This window comes from Camelus bactrianus, chromosome 8 (assembly GCF_048773025.1).
Source record: "Camelus bactrianus isolate YW-2024 breed Bactrian camel chromosome 8, ASM4877302v1, whole genome shotgun sequence".
In the NCBI taxonomy this organism is placed as follows: Eukaryota; Metazoa; Chordata; class Mammalia; order Artiodactyla; family Camelidae; genus Camelus; species Camelus bactrianus.
The window spans coordinates 23,068,656-23,093,067 of record NC_133546.1 but is presented as its reverse complement, the minus strand read 5'-3'; the positions used below and the strand labels follow the sequence as shown (position 1 = coordinate 23,093,067).

General features: G+C 39.7%; 1 protein-coding gene across 8 annotated transcripts in view; it reads right to left on the bottom strand.

Moving 5' to 3' along the window:
* NHSL1 (NHS like 1) overlaps window positions 1–24,412 on the bottom strand; it is a 214,859-nt gene that overhangs the window by 38,639 nt on the left and 151,808 nt on the right. For 7 of the 8 annotated variants that reach the window (XM_074368275.1, XM_074368277.1, XM_074368280.1 and 4 more), the window contains one exon: window positions 16,584–16,736. In XM_074368275.1, the coding sequence (XP_074224376.1) occupies window positions 16,584–16,736 (153 nt within the window). Of the gene's footprint in view, window positions 1–16,583; window positions 16,737–19,717; window positions 20,302–24,412 lie in introns of those variants that run through there. The other variant, XM_045524540.2, reaches the window with a different exon arrangement.

The following is a 24,412-nucleotide window of genomic DNA, read 5'->3' as shown; positions in this document are numbered from 1 at the left end:
AAAATTAAAAATAGAACTATTATACAATCCAGCAATTCCACTTCTGAATATTTATCTGAAGAAAATAAAAACACCACTTCTAAAAGATATATGCACTCCAATGTTCACTACGGCATTATTTATAATAACCAAGATATGGAAGCAGTCTAATTACCCACTAATAGATGAATGGATAGAGAAGATAGCTCACACACTCATACACACATAGGAATATTACTCAGCCATGAAGAAGAATGAAATCTTGCCATTTGCAATAACACGGATAGTCCTAGAGAATATTATGCTGAGTGAAGTAAGTCAGACAGAGAAACACAAATACTGTATGATTTCACTTACATGTGGAATCCAAAAAACAAAACAGACCAGAAACAGACTTATAGTTACAGAGAGCAAATGGATGGTTGCCAGAGGGGGGGAGGTGGGGGTTGGGCAAAACAGGTGAAGGGGATTAAGAGATACAACCTTCCAGTTATAAAATAAGTAAGTCACAGAGATGTAATACACAGCATAAGGGATATAGACAATAATGCTGTAATAATTTTGTATGGTGACAGTTACTAGACTTATTGTGTTCATTTTGTAATATATTTAAATGTTGATTCAGTATGTTGCACACCTGAAACTACATTGCATCAACTATACTTCAATTAAAATTTTTTTAATTAAAAAGAAATTAAAATAGCCAAATGACTTGATAACTGTTAAATCTTAAAAGACCAAAATACTGCAAAATTATTATTCATATGCTAAAAGCATGAAAGGCTGGCAATTATCACCTTTTATGCGTATCACCTTTTATGTCTAGTGTAAAAGACAATGCCATTTTCGCCCATGATTAAGTTCATGTCACAAAAACGTTCAAATAGTAGTATAACAAACAGCCTATCAAACGAAACATGAGGCTGGATCTAAGATTAAACGAAGCCATATAAATTTATGGCAGATGACCAACTTTTTTAAACTCTTACCAAATTTCTGAAATCTAGTAAACTCATCAAGTTCCATTGTCATTTATCTCATTCCAACTCGAGGGGAAATCTAGGAAAATTTCCTCTTGTCAAGTTGCAACGACTCTCGGTTTCTAAAACCATGGCTTTGTTCATTAAAAACTGAGTTTATTGTCTGTAGAGTGAGATGTAAGTGAGTACAGCCATCAATAAACAAAGACTTTTCAAACACTCAACTGACGGTAACAGCAAGGCAAAGCATAACTTAAAGCCAGGTTACACCAGCAACCACAGGCGGGAAACGAGATACTAAATGTAATAGAACCTCTTTCTTTAACACACACTCCTCTTGCAACAGAAATTTAGAGTAAAACCATGTTATTGTTCCCACAGTACTGCTTGGATAAAGGTGTCACTGTTTGTTGTATCCTCTGGTTTCCCAGCTACAAATTTCCTCCTCCTTCCTTTCTTGTCAAACTATTTTCTTTACTGCAAGAACAATGGGCAAACGTCTTGGGAGACCAAAGTTTTAAATATAGAAGCAAAAGAAAAAAAACCAAAAAGACCCAGTGTCAGAGAACTACATGGTCATCTAACCAATTTAACCATCTTGTGAATTTAATACTGCTTTGGCCTCCAAATCTTCATATATTAAACCATTCTTTAGACTTTCTGTTTTAATCTTTTAGATATGTTGAGACGGTCTGCTGCAAGAAGATTCAGAGTTATTGTCAAAATAATTTGCCCTACTAGAAATCTTTGATGAATTTCCACTCTCTGTTTTGTTCCAAAATGTACTGAATCAGTCACAATGAGCTAGAACATACAGTGGTCACAAACAGTTTCAAAATATCAGTGGCTTAATGTATAACGAGAAGATTCTTTCCTTCACAGTCATGCTGGGACCAGACAGAGGGAAATTCCTCCCCAACTTGGACTTGAACCATCACACAGCAGGGCGATGAGGATGTGGTGTGCTTCACACTGGCTCTTAGAACTTCTGCCAGGAGTAACCAAGGGTCACCTTGGCCAAAGGCGAGATGTGATAACAACTCTCAGCAGAGCTGTTGCAACTCTGCATATCAATGACATTAACTTTGATCGAGGGCTCCCTATGAATAAGCCACTGTTCTAAGCACTTTACACACAGTAAATCATCCACTCTTCACGCTGTCCCTAAGAGATGGGGATAATAATTATCCACATCCGACACATGAAAACCTAGAGACACAAGAAGAAACTTGCTCCAAATGGTGGAGCCAACATTAGAATCCAGACGCTCTGGCCCCAAAGCGGGTGTCCTTTCCTGTGAGTAACTGGCTTATGGTGAGAAACTGCCCTCCTCCATATCTCTCTGTACCACACTTAACAATGTACAAAATAACACTAGCCTTTATCTACCAAATCAGTGCATTCATTTCTGGGCTTTAGTACCCTTAAGCCCCTTCCTAGAAAGAAAAGATGTTAAACAAGTTCTATTATAGTTATTTTTCCTACACTTACGTTTTCACAGTAACAACAAAAACACTATGAGTGCAAAAATGAAATAAGTAAATGTTCATTCCAAAGAATGTTGGTATTTAAGGTCTACTAAAATTAATGTCAGAGATGGACTCTTAACTCTTCCTCAAAGGGAAAGCAGGTCTGTAGGTAAAAACACTACACATCTCATGCAGGCAATAAAAATATAGTAGACTCAGCATTTTAAGATGGAAAAGAAAATCCTTTGATCCCTTCTGGAAATTACTTTATAAATTCTTACATTAAAAAAAAATAAATTCTTAAATTTATACTAATTGTACATCTTAATATATAATGGATATTACCAACACCAGTTCCCCAATGCTCTTACAGATGATGGCAGCCCGGGGTTACTGGCCAGCACTGGCAGCCACCACGCTTGCAGGGAACCCCACTCACCGTGCTACTTCAGGACAGCTTAACCAACATGCATCCTTCCTCTGAGGTTCACTTCAAATCCTCTTCTCCACAAAGCTGTCTCTAGTAACTCCAACCTTCTACGCTAGGCTGAACTCTTTAATATTATAAAACGTATCGCATACTTCTCAGATCCTCTGCTGTGTCTCACAGAGTACAAAGGTTCAACTGATGTTTTTAATGAAAGAATAGCAAAGAAAAAAGGAGTAAGGAGGTATAGTTGCAACTACTGCCAAAGAAGTAGGATCATAGTTGCAAGAAGTCATCAGCCCCTAAGAGAATTCTCTTTTCTCCGTTCCTCGTATATTACAGCCCCAAAGCAAAGCACTTATCCGTCAAGTAAGAAGAGAAAGGAATGATAAAGGAAGCATTTAAAACAAGCACTGTTGCAGTAAAAGCCAGAGGGACCAGCTAAGAAGGCTGCTTTGTCATTTTTCGGGTTGTGCTGAGAGTGGTGGTGTAGACCAGGGGGGGTTGCTGGGAAGGCTTTGGAACTTTCAGGTCAAACGCACCATGCTGGTGTTTCACAGCAGTGCAGCATTTTAGATGCACCCTATTTTCCAATCTGAATGTGGTTTCTTTTTAACAGTATTAAATCTTCCATAATCCTTGTCCTACAATTCAAGGGCACAACAATTGGGAGGACTCCAGTTCCAAAGTCAATTATAACTAATGGTCATGATGTACTGCTTCAGTGAGGATGTCCTGTGATGAACCACAGCCTAAAAAACTCTTTTTTCAGATCACTGATTTTTAAAGCCATTGCTCCTGACACTTAATAAACATTATTTCCTAAACTGAAAGCCCTTGGCTGTCATGATTTGACTTGTGTTTAAAATATCTCAGTGGGAATTGAAGGAAAGCAGATATTGTACCTGTCTTCTGGATTATGAAACACAAGTGTTTAAGTTTCTGGTAGACCCAGGTTCCCATACTTCTATCCCAGGTTTTTATCATCAGATTATCAACAGCAGGGTCAAAAGCCAGTTCTGTTATGTATCTTTGCCCAGTACCAGAGGACTAAGAACCCAGGAGACGATAAATATGTTTAAAAGAAAATCAATAATCAGTTTCAATTCAGCAACTGCATCAGGTATTATGTAGCTAAAGAACCCAGTTTGAGCTTTCAAGCAACAAGCATGCAGGAAAAATTTACTGCACTCAAATACTATACTTTGTAAACATTACAGAACTTATTTTCTTAATGAATATTAAGCCAAAATGCATTTTAAAACAGAAGGGATTTGTCTTCTAGTACATTAATTTACTGGGTTTGGCAAAACTGAACAAGAAATCCATACTGATACTGCAGTTAAGATTGTTCCTTGCCAGTCATGTAGACTGGATTTTCCAAACTTATATTTGGATTTTCAGTAAATTCTTCAAAATAGTTGTACTTGGATTTATTTAAATTGTCTTCAAGAATCAACAACTTAGAACATAATTAAGAGACTATAGATGGTCAAATGTTTTTTAAGTTATTCAATTACTTGTAGCATACCAAGTGAGTTGAAAATTTATGTTAAATCTTAGACACCATGGGTTTTAATGGACACCATATTTTCAATGGATATTGTCCTAGATAATTTGATAGCAACTTTAAGTGACAGACTCCAAATACATATGCCCTTCTGGTTTAGTATACTGCCTTAGTGATTCATTCTTTTCTCCCCTCTCCCCTGAAGAGTAAGAGCTCGTATGCAGTTAGCTATACAGGAACACTTACAATGACGTTATTATATATGAAGTATTAAATCCAAATTTATCTTCCAATAAATGCATATTTGAGTCCGTAAGACTACCTCTTTAACAATCATCATGTCAATGAAACTTTGCACCCAGAGCACCATAAAATATAAAAAGATAAGGAGAAAATATATGGCTTTAATGATTATGCCCTGCCTCTCTAAAACTTCTGAGAGTACATATCTCCACTCTTAATGGTGCACAGAAGACAAACTGTTCCAGGTGCTACAGTATAACCTACTTAACAGCGGGTAAGAAGGAAGAGAGGGCCAATCAGAAAATATGCCAACCACCACCCACGTGTAAAGGAAAAGGAAGCTTCCCTGAAGGGAATGAGTCAATTTGTTCAAGTAACCTTCTGCAAACAGCCAGGGAGAGGAATGGCGGTCATCAAGAACTCACACTCTGAGGGTGAAGAGCTGTGTGTTCCAATCCCGGTTTACAATGAGTTGAAGGTGAAGTTGAAGGGTACGTCCCAACTTTCAAGGTGCTTACAGTTTAGCTGACTGATTAAACAAGTTCACAAGACAGTCTACGGAGCAGTGGTTCTCCCAACTAAGGTGCATCAGAATCCGCTGGGGGCTTGTTAATCACTTTGCTGGGTCCACTCCCACAGGCTCTGATTCAGTGGGTCTGGAGTGCGGGCCCCGAGAGCTTGCACTTCTAAGTTCCCGAGTGGAGCCCTTGCTGGTCTGAGAGCCACACCATGAGAAAAAACGTCTCAGAGTCCAGTAAGCAGCCACAGAGAAGCAGAAATAATATGAAAGGTGGTGGACATGAAAGCCATTTGGGGTAGGCATGGAAGTCAAAGAGGAAAAGTCCTCCACTCAGAGGAGGTATTCGGTGAGGCTCCCGAGGAGGGAAATGGAATTTTCATAGTTTGAGATTTCCTACATATTCCTGAAGTGAGAAATGCTAAAAGACCCGAGGGGACAAGAGGATTAATCTGTTTCTTCTATTATGTCACAAAGGGTCCACACTCACCAACAGAATAACTTGAGAGGAAGACAGGATATAAGGAATGAAGAAGAATTTAGCTGAGAGGGTACAGATCACCGATGGAGGGGGAGAAATGCTACAGCCAGTATCTACTTTTGGTTCCTAAAGAATACTGTTTTGTTTCAGAAGCAGCTTTAATTTTGCTACTGTAGAAGTACCTGGTGTCAAGATTCCCTTCAAAAGCTTGAAGAGTTCTTGCTTTTATTTGAATGTCCTAATTCAGCTCAGCTTCCAAGAATGCTTCCTGCTTCAGGCCCCTTCCACCTCTCACCTGATTCCTGCGGTCATCTCCACCCAGTCTCCTGCTCACCTTTGATTCCTTTACTGTAAACTTTTAACACAGAACCAGACTGAACCATTTAAAAACAATGAGTCAGATCATGTCACTCCTGAGCTCAAACCTTTCCACTGGCCTCCCACGCCCTGAAAGTAAAAGCCAGCATCCTCCTAATGGTGCCAAAGCCTGACACAATTTACTCAGTGTGGGTGGTGAGCAGGTGCTCAGGGAGTTCACTGAATGAATGAACGATCAGTACTTGAAAGGGTACTGTGATTACATGATCGAGGGGCTGTTTCCATTCCTCATCCAGATGCATTTTATCCTTGACCACATTTTCCATTTTAATGAACGCAAGGCATGTGACCTGCCTTCTATCTGGCACACCAGCCATGTCATCAGTGTTTATTAAGCACAACTGGAGGGTATGGGTTAGGGCCAACGTCAATATAGAATTTATTCAGGGAGGAGACCCAATCATATGTTCAGGAAAAAGAGGGTGAGGGGGGAGCAGGTAGGGAGAGGATGAGACAGGGAAGATGATGTTCAGTGCTCTAGCAGGGTTATCTCTCCAGAAACACTTGGTCTCAGTAGAATTTCATGGACATGGACCAAATCCAGTGTTAAAAAACTAACTGCATCATGGGCAACTCTAGTCGGATGGAACAGATGTCAGAGGAAAGCTTCATCTTCAGAGAAAGCTCCCAGAAAAGTTTTGGGAAGGAGTGAGATGGAAGAGGGATGGTGAGAAGTGCTGCTTCTGAAATGGAGGGGTTTTGTCAAGGGACGGAGAAAACTGACTGGCCAAGTGCCCAATTCATAGGCCTGCAACTGACCATAGCACTCTTCCAAGTGACTCTCATTTCAATGGACTTCGTGTGTTTGGAAATAAAGTGGTCAGGATGGGGAAGGTGGAGTCCCATGGGAGAAAGTACACCGTAAATTGTGTCATCAGCTCAGCAGTCACACAGGAAATGACTCTGCTGACTAATATACTGAAAAGGCATTGAAAAGATTCTTTTCCCTCCATATCCTGGGACCAGGATCTCCTGCACCGACATTAAACACCATAGGCAATCTCATTTATGCACACAGGCACCCCCCAAAAAGGTCATTCTGATTGATATTCTCTCTCTATGATTAATTCCTATTAGAGTGGAATAAAAACCTCCCAAAAAACCTTAGGAATTAAATACTAAAACTTACCCCATTGGTCACTATATATAAAAATGGATTTTAAAAAGTTTCTTCTGTATAGCACAGGGAACTATGTTCACTATCTTGTAATAATCTTCAATGAAAAAGAATATGAAAAGAAATATATGTAAGCATATGCGTGATATGCGTGACTGGGACACTGTGCTGTACACCAGAGACTGACACATTATAACCGACAGTACTTCAATTAAAAAAAAAAAAAAGAAAACTTACCCCATTGGATAAAACTATTTGCTAGCTTTATTTTTCATGGCCAACCATGGAAGGAATTATTCCTCAAATGTTATTTGCCCATTGCAGAAAACTGGTTTTTGACATTTCTTCCCTTCACATCCCCAAATTCGCTTGAGGAGACTTGAAGAACTAAAGCTGATTTAAATTAAGATGAAAGCTTTGGATGCCCACGATTAAGGTGAGTGTACTATGAGTGTGCAAGCTCGAGATGAGCACCAGCAGGGCACCGCCAAATAGGAGGTGATCTCTCGTCACTTTAGAAAGAAAGAGCCCTCTCCCTGGCAGTGGTGAAGCAGCACCAAGGTGATTCAGTACCAAATAGCCTGCAAAGGTTCTACACCAGCACCAGGGACTTCAGTTGTACAGTGAATGGTAACAAGCCTTCTCCACAGTACTTTCAATGTAGCAGCTTTATGCAGCCCCAGGCAAAATACAGCAGCCACTCAAGTTACTCACTTTAGCAGGAATTGAAGTGGAATTGCTGAAAAGGCAGCCTGGCCATGGACACAAAAGCAAAACAAAAAGCCTTTTGTTTAAACAATCCGCGGTGCTTTGTGAAGACCTGGATCATTTATTGACTGTCTTTGCTATTCTATCTTTTGTGTGTTGCTTACTGTTAAAAAAAAAAAAAAAGGCAACATGTCTCTTTATCTGCTAAAAAAGCAATGATTGTTGCTTCTTCCTTTGCTATTGCATCTGACTTCCCTCTCTCAGGTCAACTACTCTTTCAAGGTTGCCATACTCAGAGTAGTCAGTATTATAAAAAATGTCGTGCGCCATCAAATCCAGTAAGAGAAGTTAAACCTCCCCTTTTGTAAATCATTCCATTCTGTTAATTCCTTATTTTTGTCTTTGCTCTTCTCTTTTCTCAATAGAGAATTTAATCCATTGTTTCATCAGGTTGGGCAACTTTCCTTAAGGACAAAAATTCCAAAAGAAACCTAATTAAATGCCAAACATTACAGTAAGTCTTTAATAACATTAGCAGTTGTCTTTGAAAAGTCAACCTAGTTAAATTCACAAACACTGAACAAGAGAGCTCCAAAGGAACTCATCCTTCTCCCCAAAGCACTAGCACCATAGTGGGGGCCACATTTCTATCAAGCCTCCAAAATCCTCTAGGAAGCAACTTCAAGGTTTCTTTTGCTCCATCTCCAAATCTGTGTCTAGGAGTTGCAAGTTGAGACCTGACCTCTGCCTGAGCCCAAGTTCACTGCCTGCTGCCTCCTCCGGGGACGTGCTCTCATTCTCTCTTCATTTCTACACTCTTTTCTCCTCCTGTGGGCTCTTTTGTCTACAATTGTGTTTTAATCCACTCTAGTTTGTAAAATAAGTAATAATACTACCTCTAGCCTGCCACCACCTCAAAATACTGTCCTTGATCTCCTTGCTTTGTTGACATCATTTACTCTATTTCTTAAAAAGATTACTTGTATTATTTTTCTGCTTATAAAAATAATTCTTATCTTGTGAAATCTGGCTTCTTAAATCCAGAGACCTCCTTGAAACTGCCCACCGCTAGCTGCCCAATGACCAATTCCGTAGCCTTTCTTGCAACTCCCTGCCCATCCGAGAGGACCCTGAGGACTGCTCCATCCCGATTTATTTTCTTCTTCCACAGCTACTCTTTTACTGACTTCTTCCCGGCCCCCAAAGTTAAAGCCTTCCAGGCTCAACCTTCACGACTCCCCTCCCTGCGTTCTCTGCACCTCAATCTCCTCACCCCCGCTTTGACTGATCTTCCTCGTGGGTTCTAGATGAACTTTCTAGGACCTCCACAAACACAACAGTATCTACAGCTCCCCACACTGGGGTCACACAAATGACAAGCAAAAGTCCTGCTCCCTAGGGCCTTACTGTCAGGTGGGGAGGTAACCGTGTGAACACAATGACACAGCGTATCATGAGCAGTTTAAGGGAGGCAGCTGAGGTTCTGTGGGGACGTGTGGAAAAGTGGGGAAGGGATGGCCAGGTCTGCCCTGAGGAGTCCAGGAAAGCTTTGTGGGAACCCGAGTATCCACCAGATGACCCTTACAAGGGGTCAGGAGTTGGGCGGTGAGAGGTTGTGGTTCAGAAGGGAGAGGAGGTAGACTGGGACATGCAGTGGAGAGAAAGGGAAGGCAAGTCCAGCTGCATTCCAACGGAAGGACTTTATTCCTGCATAAGGGCACAAGGTCAGGACCATGCGCAGAGGAGCAGAGAAGCATGGGGGAGAAATGATTCGGCCGGTGAGGCTGGACTGACAGGGTAAGGTCATGAAGGTTCTCAGATGCTAAGGAGATGAGATTTCATCCTGCCAGTGATAGGAAGCTGGTAAAGAATTTTTAATGAGAGGCATGATCAGATTTATGTCTTAAAGACAACACCCAGGGACAAGGGTGAGGCTCGATGATACCACCACTAACAGCCTTGTTAGTCAGTTATTCATACTCATCTCTTGGACTAGGTTAAACTGGGAGGGCAGCCACGTCACTCAGCTCTGACTGGGCTGTAATGCCCAGCCCAGTGCCTCACTTGCTGGATGCTCTTAGACATTTTTATGCCAACACGAACTTAAATTTTAGATTTTAGACAACTCAGTTTGTCAGGACTTGGGTTCAGCTGTAAATTATATCTCTGTGTCAATAAACTTCACACATGTCACCCTTAAACAGTTAGGCACCAAGAGGCCAATCAGAATTTTGGAGCTTAGAAGGGAACTTGGAGATCACAAGTTGTTTTCCGCAGGAGGAAGCTAAGTAGAGGAATGGGATGTGATTTTCCAGCGTTCTCAGGCAGCACTGGAATCAGAAGTCTGGTCTCCCATCTCATTTTTCAGAATAGTTGATGACAACAGAACAAGAAGTCAATGCCCCGGTGGTTTAGGAAAGACAATTACACATCCTATCTCTGTTCAGAGGCTTTTCCAGAATAATGAACCACTCCCCTTCCGCTGCCCTCAATTCTATGCCTATTTTTGTTTAAACTAGAAAATAAGTTAAAATTCTCTATGAATGAGTGTAAGTTAATGTTTCTTACTTATACAAAAATTAAAGATAATCTTTCTTTAACCACTGGCATTCCTTCACCTCCTTTTACATATTTTATCAAAGGATTCTTCAAGAAGAATGCAAGTAAAGAACTAAGAAAAGGGTAAACTGGCTGCAAGTGCTAAATCATTGGTATGTTTAATATTTCTAAGCCCTTATCTTTCTTTTTCCTCTGTCCCTTTTGTGACCTGTGTCTTATTACTATTATTTTTTAAGTCTATTGAGGTATTAATGACCTGTTTTAGCCCTAAAAATATGCACAAATGCTGGAAGGATGAAACAATGGTTACAGATACTAGTTACACATGATATCTCATGATAAAGCTTCCTTTCTTTTCTCTCCTACACATATTTGAATTTTAATGAAATCCGGGATGAGTGAAGAGACGATTTCATGAGCAAGAGGGAAGCCAACGACTTGAGGCATCCATGAGCTACTGTGCATTCCCTCATTGGCTGAAGAAACAAAGTCTGCCTTGAGCCCTTCGATGCCCAGAGTAAGCCCTGTCCCAGTGACCTTGCTGCAAGTTGAAGGCAGTTGAAGAGGCGTAGAGATGGGCCCTCAGGCTCTGAGGTCAAAACTGGCCAGCATGGGCAGAGCAGGAAACCCGAGTTTGAGTCCTGGCAGAGTCATCTATCAACTGCAAAGTCACTATAAACTAATCCCTCAGGTTTGCCTGGCCTTGGCTTACTTACCTACAAAATGAAGAAGGACTTTATTCACCAGAGGAACAGGGAGGGCCCTTCTGGCTCCAGCATACTGAGAGTCTTTCAGAGGTTGATGGGGAGGGGGAAGAAAGACATCTTGCTCACGTGGAAGAAACGAACCTGTCACGTGTCTGTGGTTGTCACTGCCATCTGAGGATGTCCCGTTCTGGTCCTCTCTCCCTCCTCCCCACTTTATGTCTCCGGGGCATAAGGGCTGGGAGGGAAAGTGCCACCTACATCATGACAGCCACTTGGGAAAGAGAGCTGACATTTCTACCTGTAATCCACAGCACTTAAAATGCACCCTTCCCTCCAAACACCTACTGCTTCCACATTGAGGGGCAGGTACTTTGAGATACTTTATATAAATAAGTTCATTTTATTCCCGTGAAAAAAGATATTACGATCTTTACAGATGAGAAAACAAACTCAAATTGTCAAAGAGACAAACTCAAAATTAAGCTCAAATATTATATTCCTAGTACATACCAGAGCCAGATTGTGAACCTAGATGTGACCCGTGCACTTTTCATGAAACCTGGCCTTTTCCTATTAGAAAGTAAGAACAACAGGAGGTTTCAGAGAAACCTGGCTGGAGCTACTTGGAAACCTTGTCCATAATTTTGAGATACAGACCATTCTTTAACATTAAACAGGTTAGTCTGTACATATACACTCTATTGTTTTAAATCACTTTGTACAAATAGTCATTTCTTCACAATGTAAATCCTCAATTCCAATCCCTCCAGATATAATACATTTAACCTCCTGACTTTGAATTAACACAGGCCAGATCCAACGCACTCCTCCCTGTGCTCACACCTCTAATTCTAGAGCTACAGAGCGGGCTGACCTAGTAAAATGTATTTCTTCAGGAAAGAGAGCTGTGACTAGAGAACATTTCTAATATCAACAACAGATGCTCTGTGAACTAACTCAGGCAGGAGTTACACAGATACAGTAACCAAACTGCACAGTAAATGTACTGTGAGAAATTATGTTTCTCTCCCAAGTTGGGCTTTTTGGGGATGAAGCCTTAAAAATAACATGTCATTATTTCAGCCTGTAATATGCTTATAATTGTCAAATGAGGCCAACAGGTTGTAAAGAAATAAAGCCTGAACCTTTCACTGAGCCTGAGCACACCTACCCCATCCCACAGGTTCCCTTTTCCCATCGAACTGGGGTCCTTTTAACACAGCTAAAAACTATCCAGATAAAAATTTAGTCAGATAAGGTTATTCGTCATCACAACTAACGCTGATGAGGTTCATGAAGGGTTCGAACAACTATGGAAATTAAAACAGTAGAATTTTCCTGGAAATTCAGTAAAAAGCTGAGTGAATTCTTTATGGATCCATCTTCAGAAATTCACTGCTCATTTCTGCCAGATTTCCTGTGGAGCCAGTTATCAAAATACCCTTTTTAACTCTTGGAACATGTTTGTATTGCTGTTAGCAGTAAATTATTACCTAAATCTCTAGCAACCAAAAAAAAAAAAAAAAAATCAACAAAACCAAATCATTTGATCTAGGAGCATGGCTACCAAATTCTATCAAATTCTCCAGAGACTTGCCCCCTACAACAAATACAAAAGATCTCTGCTTCGTTTGGACCAGAATGGAAGCCACCGGCTCTGGGCACTCCACAGGCCACTTTATACACTGTGAGAGCCCGCCGCCCCTCCAGTGGGGGATGGGAGAGCGGGGCTCTCCCAGTCCTTTTCTTTTCTGGCTGACTGAGCTCTCCCCCACGTGCCCAGTGTACCTCATACACATCTCCACTACACTACTGTCTGTTTACTTCAGTCCTGACAAAGACAGCAAGCTCAGCTCTTTAATGTTACGGACCCACAACCTTTAGTCCATTCATTTATAAACTGCCATCACACAGAATTGATTCTTAAATATGTATTAAGTTCTGTCTATTACCGACCTTTATATATTCACTCAAGCTTAGCTTTTTCATAAAAATATTTTCAGTAAACCCATGCCTTCCTCAACCACTCTACTGACTCATAAACATTTCTGCATTACTTTAAAACAAGCAAATGTTTACAACACTTAGCTATTAATTTATTAGTACTCACTGTATCATTCAACTCTGCATGCAGCCACTATGGAAAACAGTATAGAGATTCCCTAAAAACTAAAAATAGAGTTACCATATGATCTATCAATCCCACCCCTAGGCATATATCTGGAGAAAATTCTAATTCAAAAAGATACATGCACCCCAATGTTCACAGCAGCACTATTTACAATAGCTAAGACATGGAAGCAACTTAAATGTCCATCAACAGATGACTAGATAAGGAAGATGTGAGATATATAGACACACACACACACACACACACACACACACACACACACACACACACAGGAATACTACTCAGCCATAAAGAGAGAAATAATGCTATTGCAGCAACATGGATGGACCTAGAGATTATCATACTAAGTGAAGTAAGTCAGACAGAGAAAGACATATACTATCACTTATAATGTGGAATCTAAAATATGACATAAATGAACCTATTTACAAAACAGAAACAGACTCATAGACATAGAAAACAATCTTATTCATTTCCTAAGGGGGGAAGGGGGTCGGGGAGGGATAAATTAGGAGTTTGGGATTAGCAGATACAAACTACTATATGTAAAATAGATAAACAACAAGGTCCTACTGTGTAGCACAGGGAACTATATTTAATATCCTGTAATAAACCATAATGGAAAAGAATATACATATATATGTATGTATAACTGGATCACTATGCTGTACACCAGAAACTAATACAACATTATAAATCAACTATACTTAAATTATTAAAAAAAAAAAAAGGATGAGGTTTCAAATGAACTTGGACGGACAATCTTATACAACATCATGCTTTATACAGTGCCATATATTCAGGGACTGGATTTTTTCTTTTTAATCTTCACTGATAGTAAGGCAATGGATACTCTGCTGTGTTTATTTCAGGTTGCTAACATGACATAGGGGAAGTGGTATGTGGAGTTCTGCACATGTGATTAAAAGTAAATAAATGAAGAACAAAAGAACTCAGATGTCCTTTCTCGTTTCATCTGTCTCAGCCACTGTTCTCCAAGTTATCAGTCATCTAAAATCTCTTCAGGTGCATTTAAATCCAAACTTTAAAAGTTGTGCTCTAAGAATTTTCCAAACTTATTAATTTTATTAATAGTAAATCCCTTCGATGAGCCATTTTAGGGCATTTAAGCAATCACTAAAGCATTTAACTCTTCAAAATAAAATTTAAGTGTAGGCAAAACCAGTGGTGATGATATTTTATAAGTATCTACTGAACAGTCCAAAAGAAAATAAAATCAGGAAAATCTATCTACAGATGTGCTGTGTTCTGAGGGAAGAAAAGAGAGGCTCTAATCTGGTACTTGAAATACATGAAAGAGGGAGTGAAGCACAATTTCCTGCAGACTGATCAAAAAAAGGCTGGGCCTGGATTTTCAAACTCACATACACCTTCCCGAAGCATTCTCTACAAGCCAGACCATGCAGAGCAAAAGTGCTCTGTTTTTTGGAGCTTCAAGAGAAATGTTAACAATGGTACTGCCTCAGGGGTTTGTCCTGGGAACCGTGCCATTTAATATTCTTATTAATTCTTTGGTGGAGGAAGGTGAGCTATAAGTAGAGAAGCTCTTTGTCAAAATGTACTAAAGACAAATCACTAGGAACAGAAAGGGTGTAGAAGAAATTTTGGTTGGATTTAGGTACGTCATGAAGGCAACAGAGGTCAAAGTACACACAGAAGAGCCCAACTAACGTGATTCTTCTTATTTAAGCTTACAGTCACGAAATATGTAAGTTCCTCAGGCTAAATGAGAAAGGGAGCTCATAATGTCCCCCTTTCTGGACAGTCTGATGGCAATACTGTAAGATGCAAGATAAGATACAAATGACACATAAGACTGTGAGATACACACGAGATAATCGAAGCATTACAAAAGATTACATGAAGAATTAGGCCATGATCTAAAATGTTTGTCTAGTTCTGTTCAGAACCCCAAATCTACTGCGAGTCTATGACAGCTATTCCTTGTCTAAGCAGAAATTATGTGCTTTCTCTAATTCTAATGCAGCAATTTTGGCCACCTTTCTTGAGTATTTCTCACAGTGTGATTTGCACTCTAGATATAAGTATAAATTTCTCAAGAGCCAAGACCCTGCCTGTGAATCTGCATTTCTGCCAGAAAAATAGATTTCCAATGAATGGTTGTTAAAAGCAGCAGTTAAGAACGTGAGCTCTGCAGCCTGAGACTGTCCAAGTTTAAATCACGGCTCTACCATTAAGAAACTTTGAGATCTTAGGCAAGTTTCTAATCTTTGTGTCTCCGTGTTTTCATCTATAAAACTGGCATAGTAATGATTTGTAGTAGGATTACGGTGACGATTAAAGGAGATAAGACGTGCAATGGTTTAGAATAGTACTTGGTATATAGTTGAGTGTTTAACAAATATTAGCTAGCAATCACAGTAGTCAGACTAACAGTACAGTAATAAATGATTGATATACAAGTAAAAACTATCATAAAAATTAGAGGGGTCCTCATGCTGGATTTCCCTTGATTCAGTAACAGTATTTCTCCCAGACTTAAGTCTTTTACAATTAGATAAAATATAGGCTGCACAGTTAAATTAAATTTCAGATAAGCAGAACAGCACTTTTTTAGTATAATTACATCCCAAGTAGCACGTGGTAGGAGCAGCATCTGGTAGAACCACAAGGCTGCTTTGTTGTTTTAAGTTTCTGAATCTTAAAAGTCACTTCTTCCTCTTTTAAAGAACTTCCTCCCTTCTTTATCACTTTTAGGAAGCCCTCTTTGCCATGCACAGACTCTTCTTAACAACAGCAACAAGTTGAGGTAAAAAGGAGAATTTTAAACGAGATACAGGCGCACAGTCTTCCTGGATCTCCCACTGGCCACAGCGCACTCTGCTCACCTGGGCTTAAATTAGGAGCCCAGTTGGGTGCTGCCCAAGTTCACATCAAACCACTCTGCTCTCCTTCAAAGTCTATATACATGTAGGACCCCTTTCCACCCACCTTGAACTAACTGAACAAACCATTTCAAAGTACTAGCTTTAACAATTTTGCTTTGAATACTTCACAATGGTTTAAAAAAGGCAGTGGAAAATTTTCCCATATCAGCAGGGGTTTGTTTATTTTGATTAAATTAGTACTGATGGTTTAAACATGCTAAAGCATTTCTAGCCCAGAATGGGCTTTTTGAAGATAGATTTGCATATCTGGAAACAGGCAGCTTTCTACAGAGACCAGGACATATTAGGCATATATTAGATTGTAAGTATTTACAGTATCTTATAAAGACACAGCACACTGTATGCTCGTTATAAATAGTCTTGCTTTACAAAGAGCAACCAAATCTATGCTTTCAATTCTAACAGTCAGTAATTCAAGAACATCAAGCTTGCAAGGTGCCATCTTACCCCTCAATACTGATTTGAGGTTGAGCTTGGCTTGGCGGTGCAGGTCCTCAACGCAGGGGGGTCTCGTGGTGGGAAGGAACACATTCTCCTGCTGGTGCCACGGAGCTGTGTAGTGGACTGTCCATCGACTTTCCTCATCTAGGTTAGAAACAGCTGTAGAAAGAAAGGCAGAATACATTCAGATGTCAAATGAAGCTTCATTGGCTCCAAATGTGTTACATCAAGATGCAGTACCTAGCACATCCACAGGTAAAGGCCAACAAGGGAAAAATGCAGCAAATTCTGATTAAGATTCAATCTTAAACTCCAGGGTCCTTCCCACAGTGTTTTGTCTGTTTGCTCAGTTAATTGCTTCCCAGCATTTTAAACCCTCCTTCTACTCCAGTGTTAGAAAATGATTGACAAAATTGATAAAGACCTCCAATTTTGGCTTCAATTTGCCATGACAAATATTTGTTATTCAATTGTACTATGTCATCGCATTAGTAAATGCTAGATTGTCAAGACAGAAACAAATTTTTGACTAAGAAGTTGGGACCAATTCTTTCCTCTCTAAAGTATTATTTTAAAACATCACTGTTATAAACTCAAATTTTTAAAAAAATTAGCATAAACATTCAATGTAATACATTTAAATGGCATATCTAATTAAATTAGAAATCAATTTGTGCTACAAAATTTTCTCTGCATTTCTTGCTTTCATGGAATATTTTTACATTAATTTTTTTTTTTTTAGAAATTCCAATGCAATTGACTTTTCCCAGCCAGCATAATCCAATTCAATTGAATTTTCCCAACACATAAGAGATGAGAACATGGGGGGGGGCAGAAATCACAGGTAATCAGGAGAGAACACTAAATCTCTTGTGATAATTTTCCTTTACTCCTCTTGGGATCACTTTGTCTATTTCATTTTTCCTGACAACACAACCCAAGATGGGGTACCAATGGATCATAATGTGAAGCTGACAGCACCAAACAAATGCATAATTTTTTTAATACCTCATATATAAGTGCCACTGTAAGCGAGGCATAGGAGAGACTAGAGAAGTTTAGGAGAAGGACCTTGTGCTGAGGCATTTATTGGGGGCTGACAAGTCTTGACACCTGTAAAACCAGCAGATATAGAACTGTGAGTCAGGGGCGAGCCTTCCCCTAACTCTGACTTATGCCACAGAGTGCACACTGGACATACTCATTTCTACAACATAGTACGTCCCCGGAAATGAGACCATAAAGTAGATTCTCACAACAAAATGAACAGGCATGTGTGAACCTGCCTATTTGAACATATTTAAAATTAACTCAATGTACGTAATAACACAGCTATTATAAAGATCAAATGAACTAATAAATGTTGTCTTAGCTTATGAAATAACTCATGGAAAGAATGGTTGTGGCAAGAACAGTGAAATTACTCAAAAGGAGCCCCTGACCTTTAGAACCATCGTTGAAAAGGAACATGGCCTTTCTTGGTCTCCCTGGGAACCTGCCCACCCCATGTACCCTGGGGTAAGGTCAGCACTCACCCTGTATTCCATCTTCTCTACAGCTACTGAATTCTACAAGCCTGCCTTTAAATAATTCATTTCTTAAATCATCCCATCTCCAGTTTTAAGATTTGAAAAAGTTGTCGAGAGTAAGTTCTAAGAATTCTCATCACAAAGAAAAAATATTTTTTATTTTCCTTTTATTTTGTATCTATATGAGCTGATGCATTTCACTAAACCTACTGTGAGAATCATTTGATGGTGTGTAAGTCAAATCATTATGCCATCTACCTTAAATGTATATAGTGCTATGTCAACTATATCTCAATAAAACTAGAAGGAAGAAAAAATTTTAATCATCCCACCCTCTCCATAAATTGCTAAATGGGAAAATAAGAATTAGACATCAAGTTTAAAACAGAAGTGTCCTGTGTGCTTTCTGCTTTTAATGTTTGCTAAAAGCAGCATGTAAATTAGGCTCCTGGCATTTCACATAATCTCTGTTGAACAAATGTTTTGCATGGTGCATACATAGAACTATCAATCTTAATATATAAAGTCCATGGAGACCTGACTTAGCTCTTAGTTATGTATCTGAGAATCTTGCACAGGATGGAACTCAACAGATGTCCCCCACAGAGCAGCTCAGTTAATGACAATGTTTTCCGCTGATGTCCATTTATTTGAAAGACTGAATTACCATACTTCATCGTTGGAAAATACTGAAAATTGAAACTCTTCCTATTTGCCAATTACAAATCAAATTCAAGTAATAGGATTCAAGTCCGTGTAATCGCACCATCAGCCCCACCGTACAGCTATCAACTGGCTCCCATGAAAGAACAGTTGTCTCTCCCCTGGTGTATCTCACTCTTGCCAGGGCAGATTTTAATCAGTCCATCCAAAGAACCTTTGACCCAGAGAGCTGCAGAAATAAGCCCGGAGTGCTGTTCTTTTGCTTTCTCCAAAGTTTCTCTTACCAGTGCTCCTTGGCATTTAAATCCATTGGTCCAAAAACTAAAGTAAAATAAACCAACAACTAGATTAAAAAAACCCCACGTATTTATGAAAAAAATACTTTCTAAAGAATGAAGGAGCACCTGGATTAAAGAAACTTAAACCAATGGTAAGTACACAATGAAGCCACACCACAAAAGCTGTGTCCTTTACAATGACCAACGTCTAGACGGAGCCTGTCCTTGAGCTCTTAAACACCTAACAAAGAGTTCCAGAGAGTTTTAGAGGATTATCCCCACCAAAAATATGTGGTACGTTACCGAGTCTCCTCACATGTAGCCAAAGAATCAAAAACCATACACTGTACATCATGGGAGACATAGAGTAAACACAAGGGTTCCCCCTTCTTCAAAGGGTTCCCCCTTTTGAGCTTCTCAAAAGAAATGAATTCGCCTAAAATCTCAACCATAAATAAGTAAGACATGCTAAAGATCACATAATTCTGCCCTAGAGTTACAAAAGTCTGAGGCATTTGAACAACTTGATATAGAATGGAGTTTAAAACATGCCAATTATGCTGTTTCACACTGTTAATTCCGTCATGCAAAAGGGTGAAGTCGTCTATAAAACACAAACACGCACGCTCACACACACTCACATACAGTCGGGAGAAGAGAAACTACTTACTTTTCTTCTTAAAAAGCTTAATTAAAGACTTGATCTTGGTATTAATGAAGACCACCATTTCCAGGATGTCTACATAGGGCTTAGAAATTTAAATCACATTAAAAGCTCAGTCCAGCAGACAGGTGGCAAGCGGCTTCCTTCTGCTCCAGATTCTAACTTTCTTCCTCTGGTCTCGAGTCCTTAGACATCTGACTGGGCTGATGTAACTTGGAGGTTGAGCTTATTGTCAGGCAGTTACAAACCATTAACAGTCCTTGAACCTGAAAAGCTCCCACTGAAACCTAATCTTTAAGGCTGAGAGCCGCCAGTGACAATGGGTGCGGGTGCGGAAAGAAAGAGAAAGCCAGTCACAGTTCTTATTTGCATGATAGCCACATCAGTTTTTCTGCCTTGGTGCTCAATTATTCAGTTTTCTCCCCAACAAGGAAGAAGTTTCTCCTCTCTGGAGTCAACAAAAATAGCGCAAATTTTCCTTTAGGGAAGTTGAGGTGAAGCAAATGTGTTCCCCATTTTCACTGGGCCACTATGAACATCCAGATCGTTTTACTGGAGCTGACAAGTCTTAGAGCCAGTCTGTGTTGATTCTTTGACTCTCCAGTTAAGTCAGGAATTTGAACTGATTGAGGAGGGAAAAAGGAGCCAAACTATTGTTTCCTGGCCACGCCCCCAGGCTCTGCCTCCCACACCAAAGGAACGTTTGCAAACAGTAAAACTTTACAATAGGATCTCCATGGAGCTGTAAAAGATGACTTGATTGCATTTTCGTGCAAATTAGTACGCCCTGTCTTCTCACCCAGTTTTTTTTTCCTTTGCCAGTGATTGAGAAGCACATTGTCGTTGTTGCAAAGGGTAATTTTGTTTGCACCAAGCTGCCACAACTCTCACCCCCCCACCACCAACAAAACTCTTTCCCTACTCAAAAGGAGAAATTAGATGATAAAGTACTCTAATCATTTAAATCTGTATTTTAAGTTTAATTATCATCTAAGAGCCAGGTTTTAAAAATCCCACATCAAACACCCACCATGGGAGAGAAGAGGAGTAATTTCATACAAACATTATTTGAGTGTCTCTTTAACCTGAATACACCGTACTGAGTTCTGGTTCTTTTGCTCATTTGTAATTAGCCACAGAGAACTGGGGAAACACAAACAGAAGAGAATCAGAAATGCGGTACAAGCAGGCACTAGAAAAATACACTCCAGGGGAAAGGGACAGGAACAAAAAGGAAAAGAACACAGATCAGGAAATATTATGGAAAGGGACAAAGGAAAAGAATGCTCCTCACATCTCTCCCCACTTTACGGCAAAACAGTTTTTGAAACACGTTAGACAGCCTCTTATTTCATAGCTTTGGGCCAGACTTACAAATGAGTGGAAAAATGCAATAATCCACTAATTCAAAACATTTAGTTTATAACAAAAGCTCTTAGTCAAAGAATAAAATTTATATAAAGGGCTCCCTCCAGGGAAAGCTTTGGAATGATCCCTCCTGAAATCATCCCCCACCCCTTAATCTTCTTTTATAAACAGCAACAAAAGCAAAGCAAACAAACAAAAAAACCAAAACACACATATTATCCTACCCACATCCATACTATCACGGATTTCCAACTTGCATTCTTTCATCCCATACACAGCTTCATTTAAAAGTAATTACATACATAGCAAGATGGCAAATGAGGACTGGGAGTGTAAGTTAAATTATATAGCTGCCTGAAATGAGTGTGCAAAGTTCCCTGTAGGAAAACAAATTTATAAGCAAGAGTGACCTCACTTGGCTTCCAGAGCTGCCTCTCAACTCATTGCATTCAAGACAGGTAGTAAGCCGGTTCAGGACTACTGTTCAATTCACAATCTGCAAGTTTCTGAGGTTGAATGTCACCAGGCATACTTCCAAACTGGAAACAGTGTGTAGCCTTTCACATATGCAACAATGGCCCTGGAACATTGATGCAGTCATTACAAAGGTAAATACTGAGCACAGACTAAGTGAGTGCATTTGAGATCCTGGCTCTCTTGGAGCTTACATTATTTGACAAGAAACCACAATTATACGGTATATTAGAAGGTGGTGAGCGCAATGGCGAAATAAAAAGTTGACTAGGATAAAAGGGATTTGAGGGGTGGGGAGGTGGCCAGGCTGCAGTGTCTGAGTCAGGGGAGAGCTCACTGAAAAGTGAGATTTGAGTGAAAACCAAAGGAGCGACAGTAATAAAAAAAATCTGTACAGTGATCTCCTCTGGCTCTCATTTTAAAGAGGTACATTTACGGGGTAGTGAGACATTTTCAACCCACCAGGACTAGTCAGGGAAGTGCTCTAGGAAAATAAACTATAAAACTACGATACATAGAATAGATAAACAACAACTTCCTGACATATAGCACAGGGGACTATATTCAATAACGTGTAATGGCTTATATTGGAAAATAATCTGAAAATACATACATATGTATAACGAATCACTATGCTGCACACCAGAAACTAACACAACCTTGTAAATCAACTGCACTGCAATTGAAAAAAAAAAAAAAAAAGAAAATGAACTGTAGTAAGAGTCACACACGGGGTAATTTCCTTTCTCATTCAATATTCAACCTGATATTAAGTGGCCACAGTTGTGTAAAGATAATGCCACTATTTGGTTACACGGTGATCAGTGGTAAGCCTAGGGGTGGAAAGCAGGCTTCTGTCCCAGTGTCTGGGACACTGTTCTCTATGCATTATTTCATGCTGCCTCCTAACTCCTTAAGTCCACATCTTCAAGAAGGAAACCACATGAATTACGGTATTATTGTGTTACACATTAGGTTGTGTTTGGAAAGAGCTTACTAATTATAAATATTTCCCCAACGCCCCTACTTTACATCCTGCATAGATGTATGAGAATGGGGAAGTGTTTTCATCTAATAATTTGCATTGCCTGGATGTCACAGTTTACTGAAGAGTCATGTTTTTACCAACGTGTTTAGCATTTTTTAATGGCTCAATTTATATATTCAACAGAAAATATATAAATCCATGGTACTAGTTACTCCAACTTTAGCTCTATTAGAGTAGCAACAATTTAAAAAAAAAAAAGTTCTACTGTCCCAGACATGGAGACTTAACAGCACAGCACAGGAGTGAAGGGTCACTCTGGAGCCATCGCACCCAGGACACTGGCCACTTACTGGAGGAGTGACCTCTTCCTCCCTTGGTTTTCTCATCTCTACAATGGAGAAAATAACACTGTTTATAAGGTTAAGATGAGAATTTAAAGAGTTATTGTGGATGAAGTCCTTAGAGCAGTCCCTGGTATGTGGTAAGCATATATAAGCATTTGTTAGAGACATGAACAAAATCTCAGCTAAGCTTCATAAAGGGTCAGTCATGCTTTAACAGAAGGGAAATCAACTTCACGACCTCACAGCTGTCTTTCTCCTTGCCTCGGAGTTACACGGCCAGCTCCACAGAACGGTCACTCCAAACCTACCACTTCCAGTTCTGGGGCACGTATTACCTTTCCTCCTGCCTAAAATTCTCTCCTTCTCATTTAAAAAAAAAAAAAAAAAGTTCCCAGTGGTCACCATGAACTCCTAACTAGTACCAGTGGTCTTCTCTCTCTTCATCTTTCTAGTTACCTTTTTCATCATACTGCTAATGACTCAGTTCTTCATCAACACTGTAAACCACTAGTTCCCTTCCCACATCTGATTGCTCCTTCTCTAGATTCTGAGGAACTCTTATCTGGCTTCAAAAAGCCAGTCATTAAAACTCTGTCCTGTGCTGTTTACTTACTCCTCCTTGAAACCTTAATGATTTTGTTGGTGTGAGGCAGGACTTAGCAAGTTATGGCCCTTGGGCCAAATCCAGCTGGTCCCTTTTTAAAAGGTTGAAAAAAACTTAAAAGAATAGTAGTTCATGACATGTGACAGTACATGAAATTCAAATTTCAGCCTCCGACAACAAGGGTGTGATGAGCACCACGACGCCCATTCGTGCACCTCTCGTGCATTGCTGCTCTCGCGCTGTACCCAGCAGCAGGGCCGAGCCGTTGTACCGAAGACCGGACAGCCCACGAAGCTGAGCACATTTCCTCTCTGGACCTTTAGACAAGGAGGCTGCTCACCTGTGGAAGAAGCTCTCCACCTTCAAACACTCTGCTCAGTTTTCATCTGCATCTACTGATTTTCACGGGCCTGTCCTCCAGTTCCATCGTGCTAAACTCCACCCAAATTGCACATTATCTCAAGCTGCACATCTAATTTAAGCCAGTCTACTTAAATCAGCTGCTTATCAAGAACTTTCTCATTTCTATTAGGACTGACAGTCAAGTTTTCAATGAACCAGAAATGTACATTTTAACTCCAGTTAAAAATGAGAAAACTGAGATCTAGACTCTGAGCATCAGGGTGTCCTGGACCCTCTTTCACTAGCGCATACTAAGTTTTGAAAAGATATCTTTAGTCAGTACATTCAAGTTAATATATCTTACACAAAAGTTTTTATTAGAGCCCATAAATAATAAAAATATGAGAGTAAAAATCTTCAGTTAGTACATCCAAGTTAATGTATCTTATATAAAAGTTCTTATTAGAATCCATAAAGAAAAAGTGTAAGAATAAATCATGGTTCTCTGAAAATACTGTCAAATATTACAAAGAAAAATATGCTCTAATATCACATGAATAATCCTGGCAGCTTATGTTGGT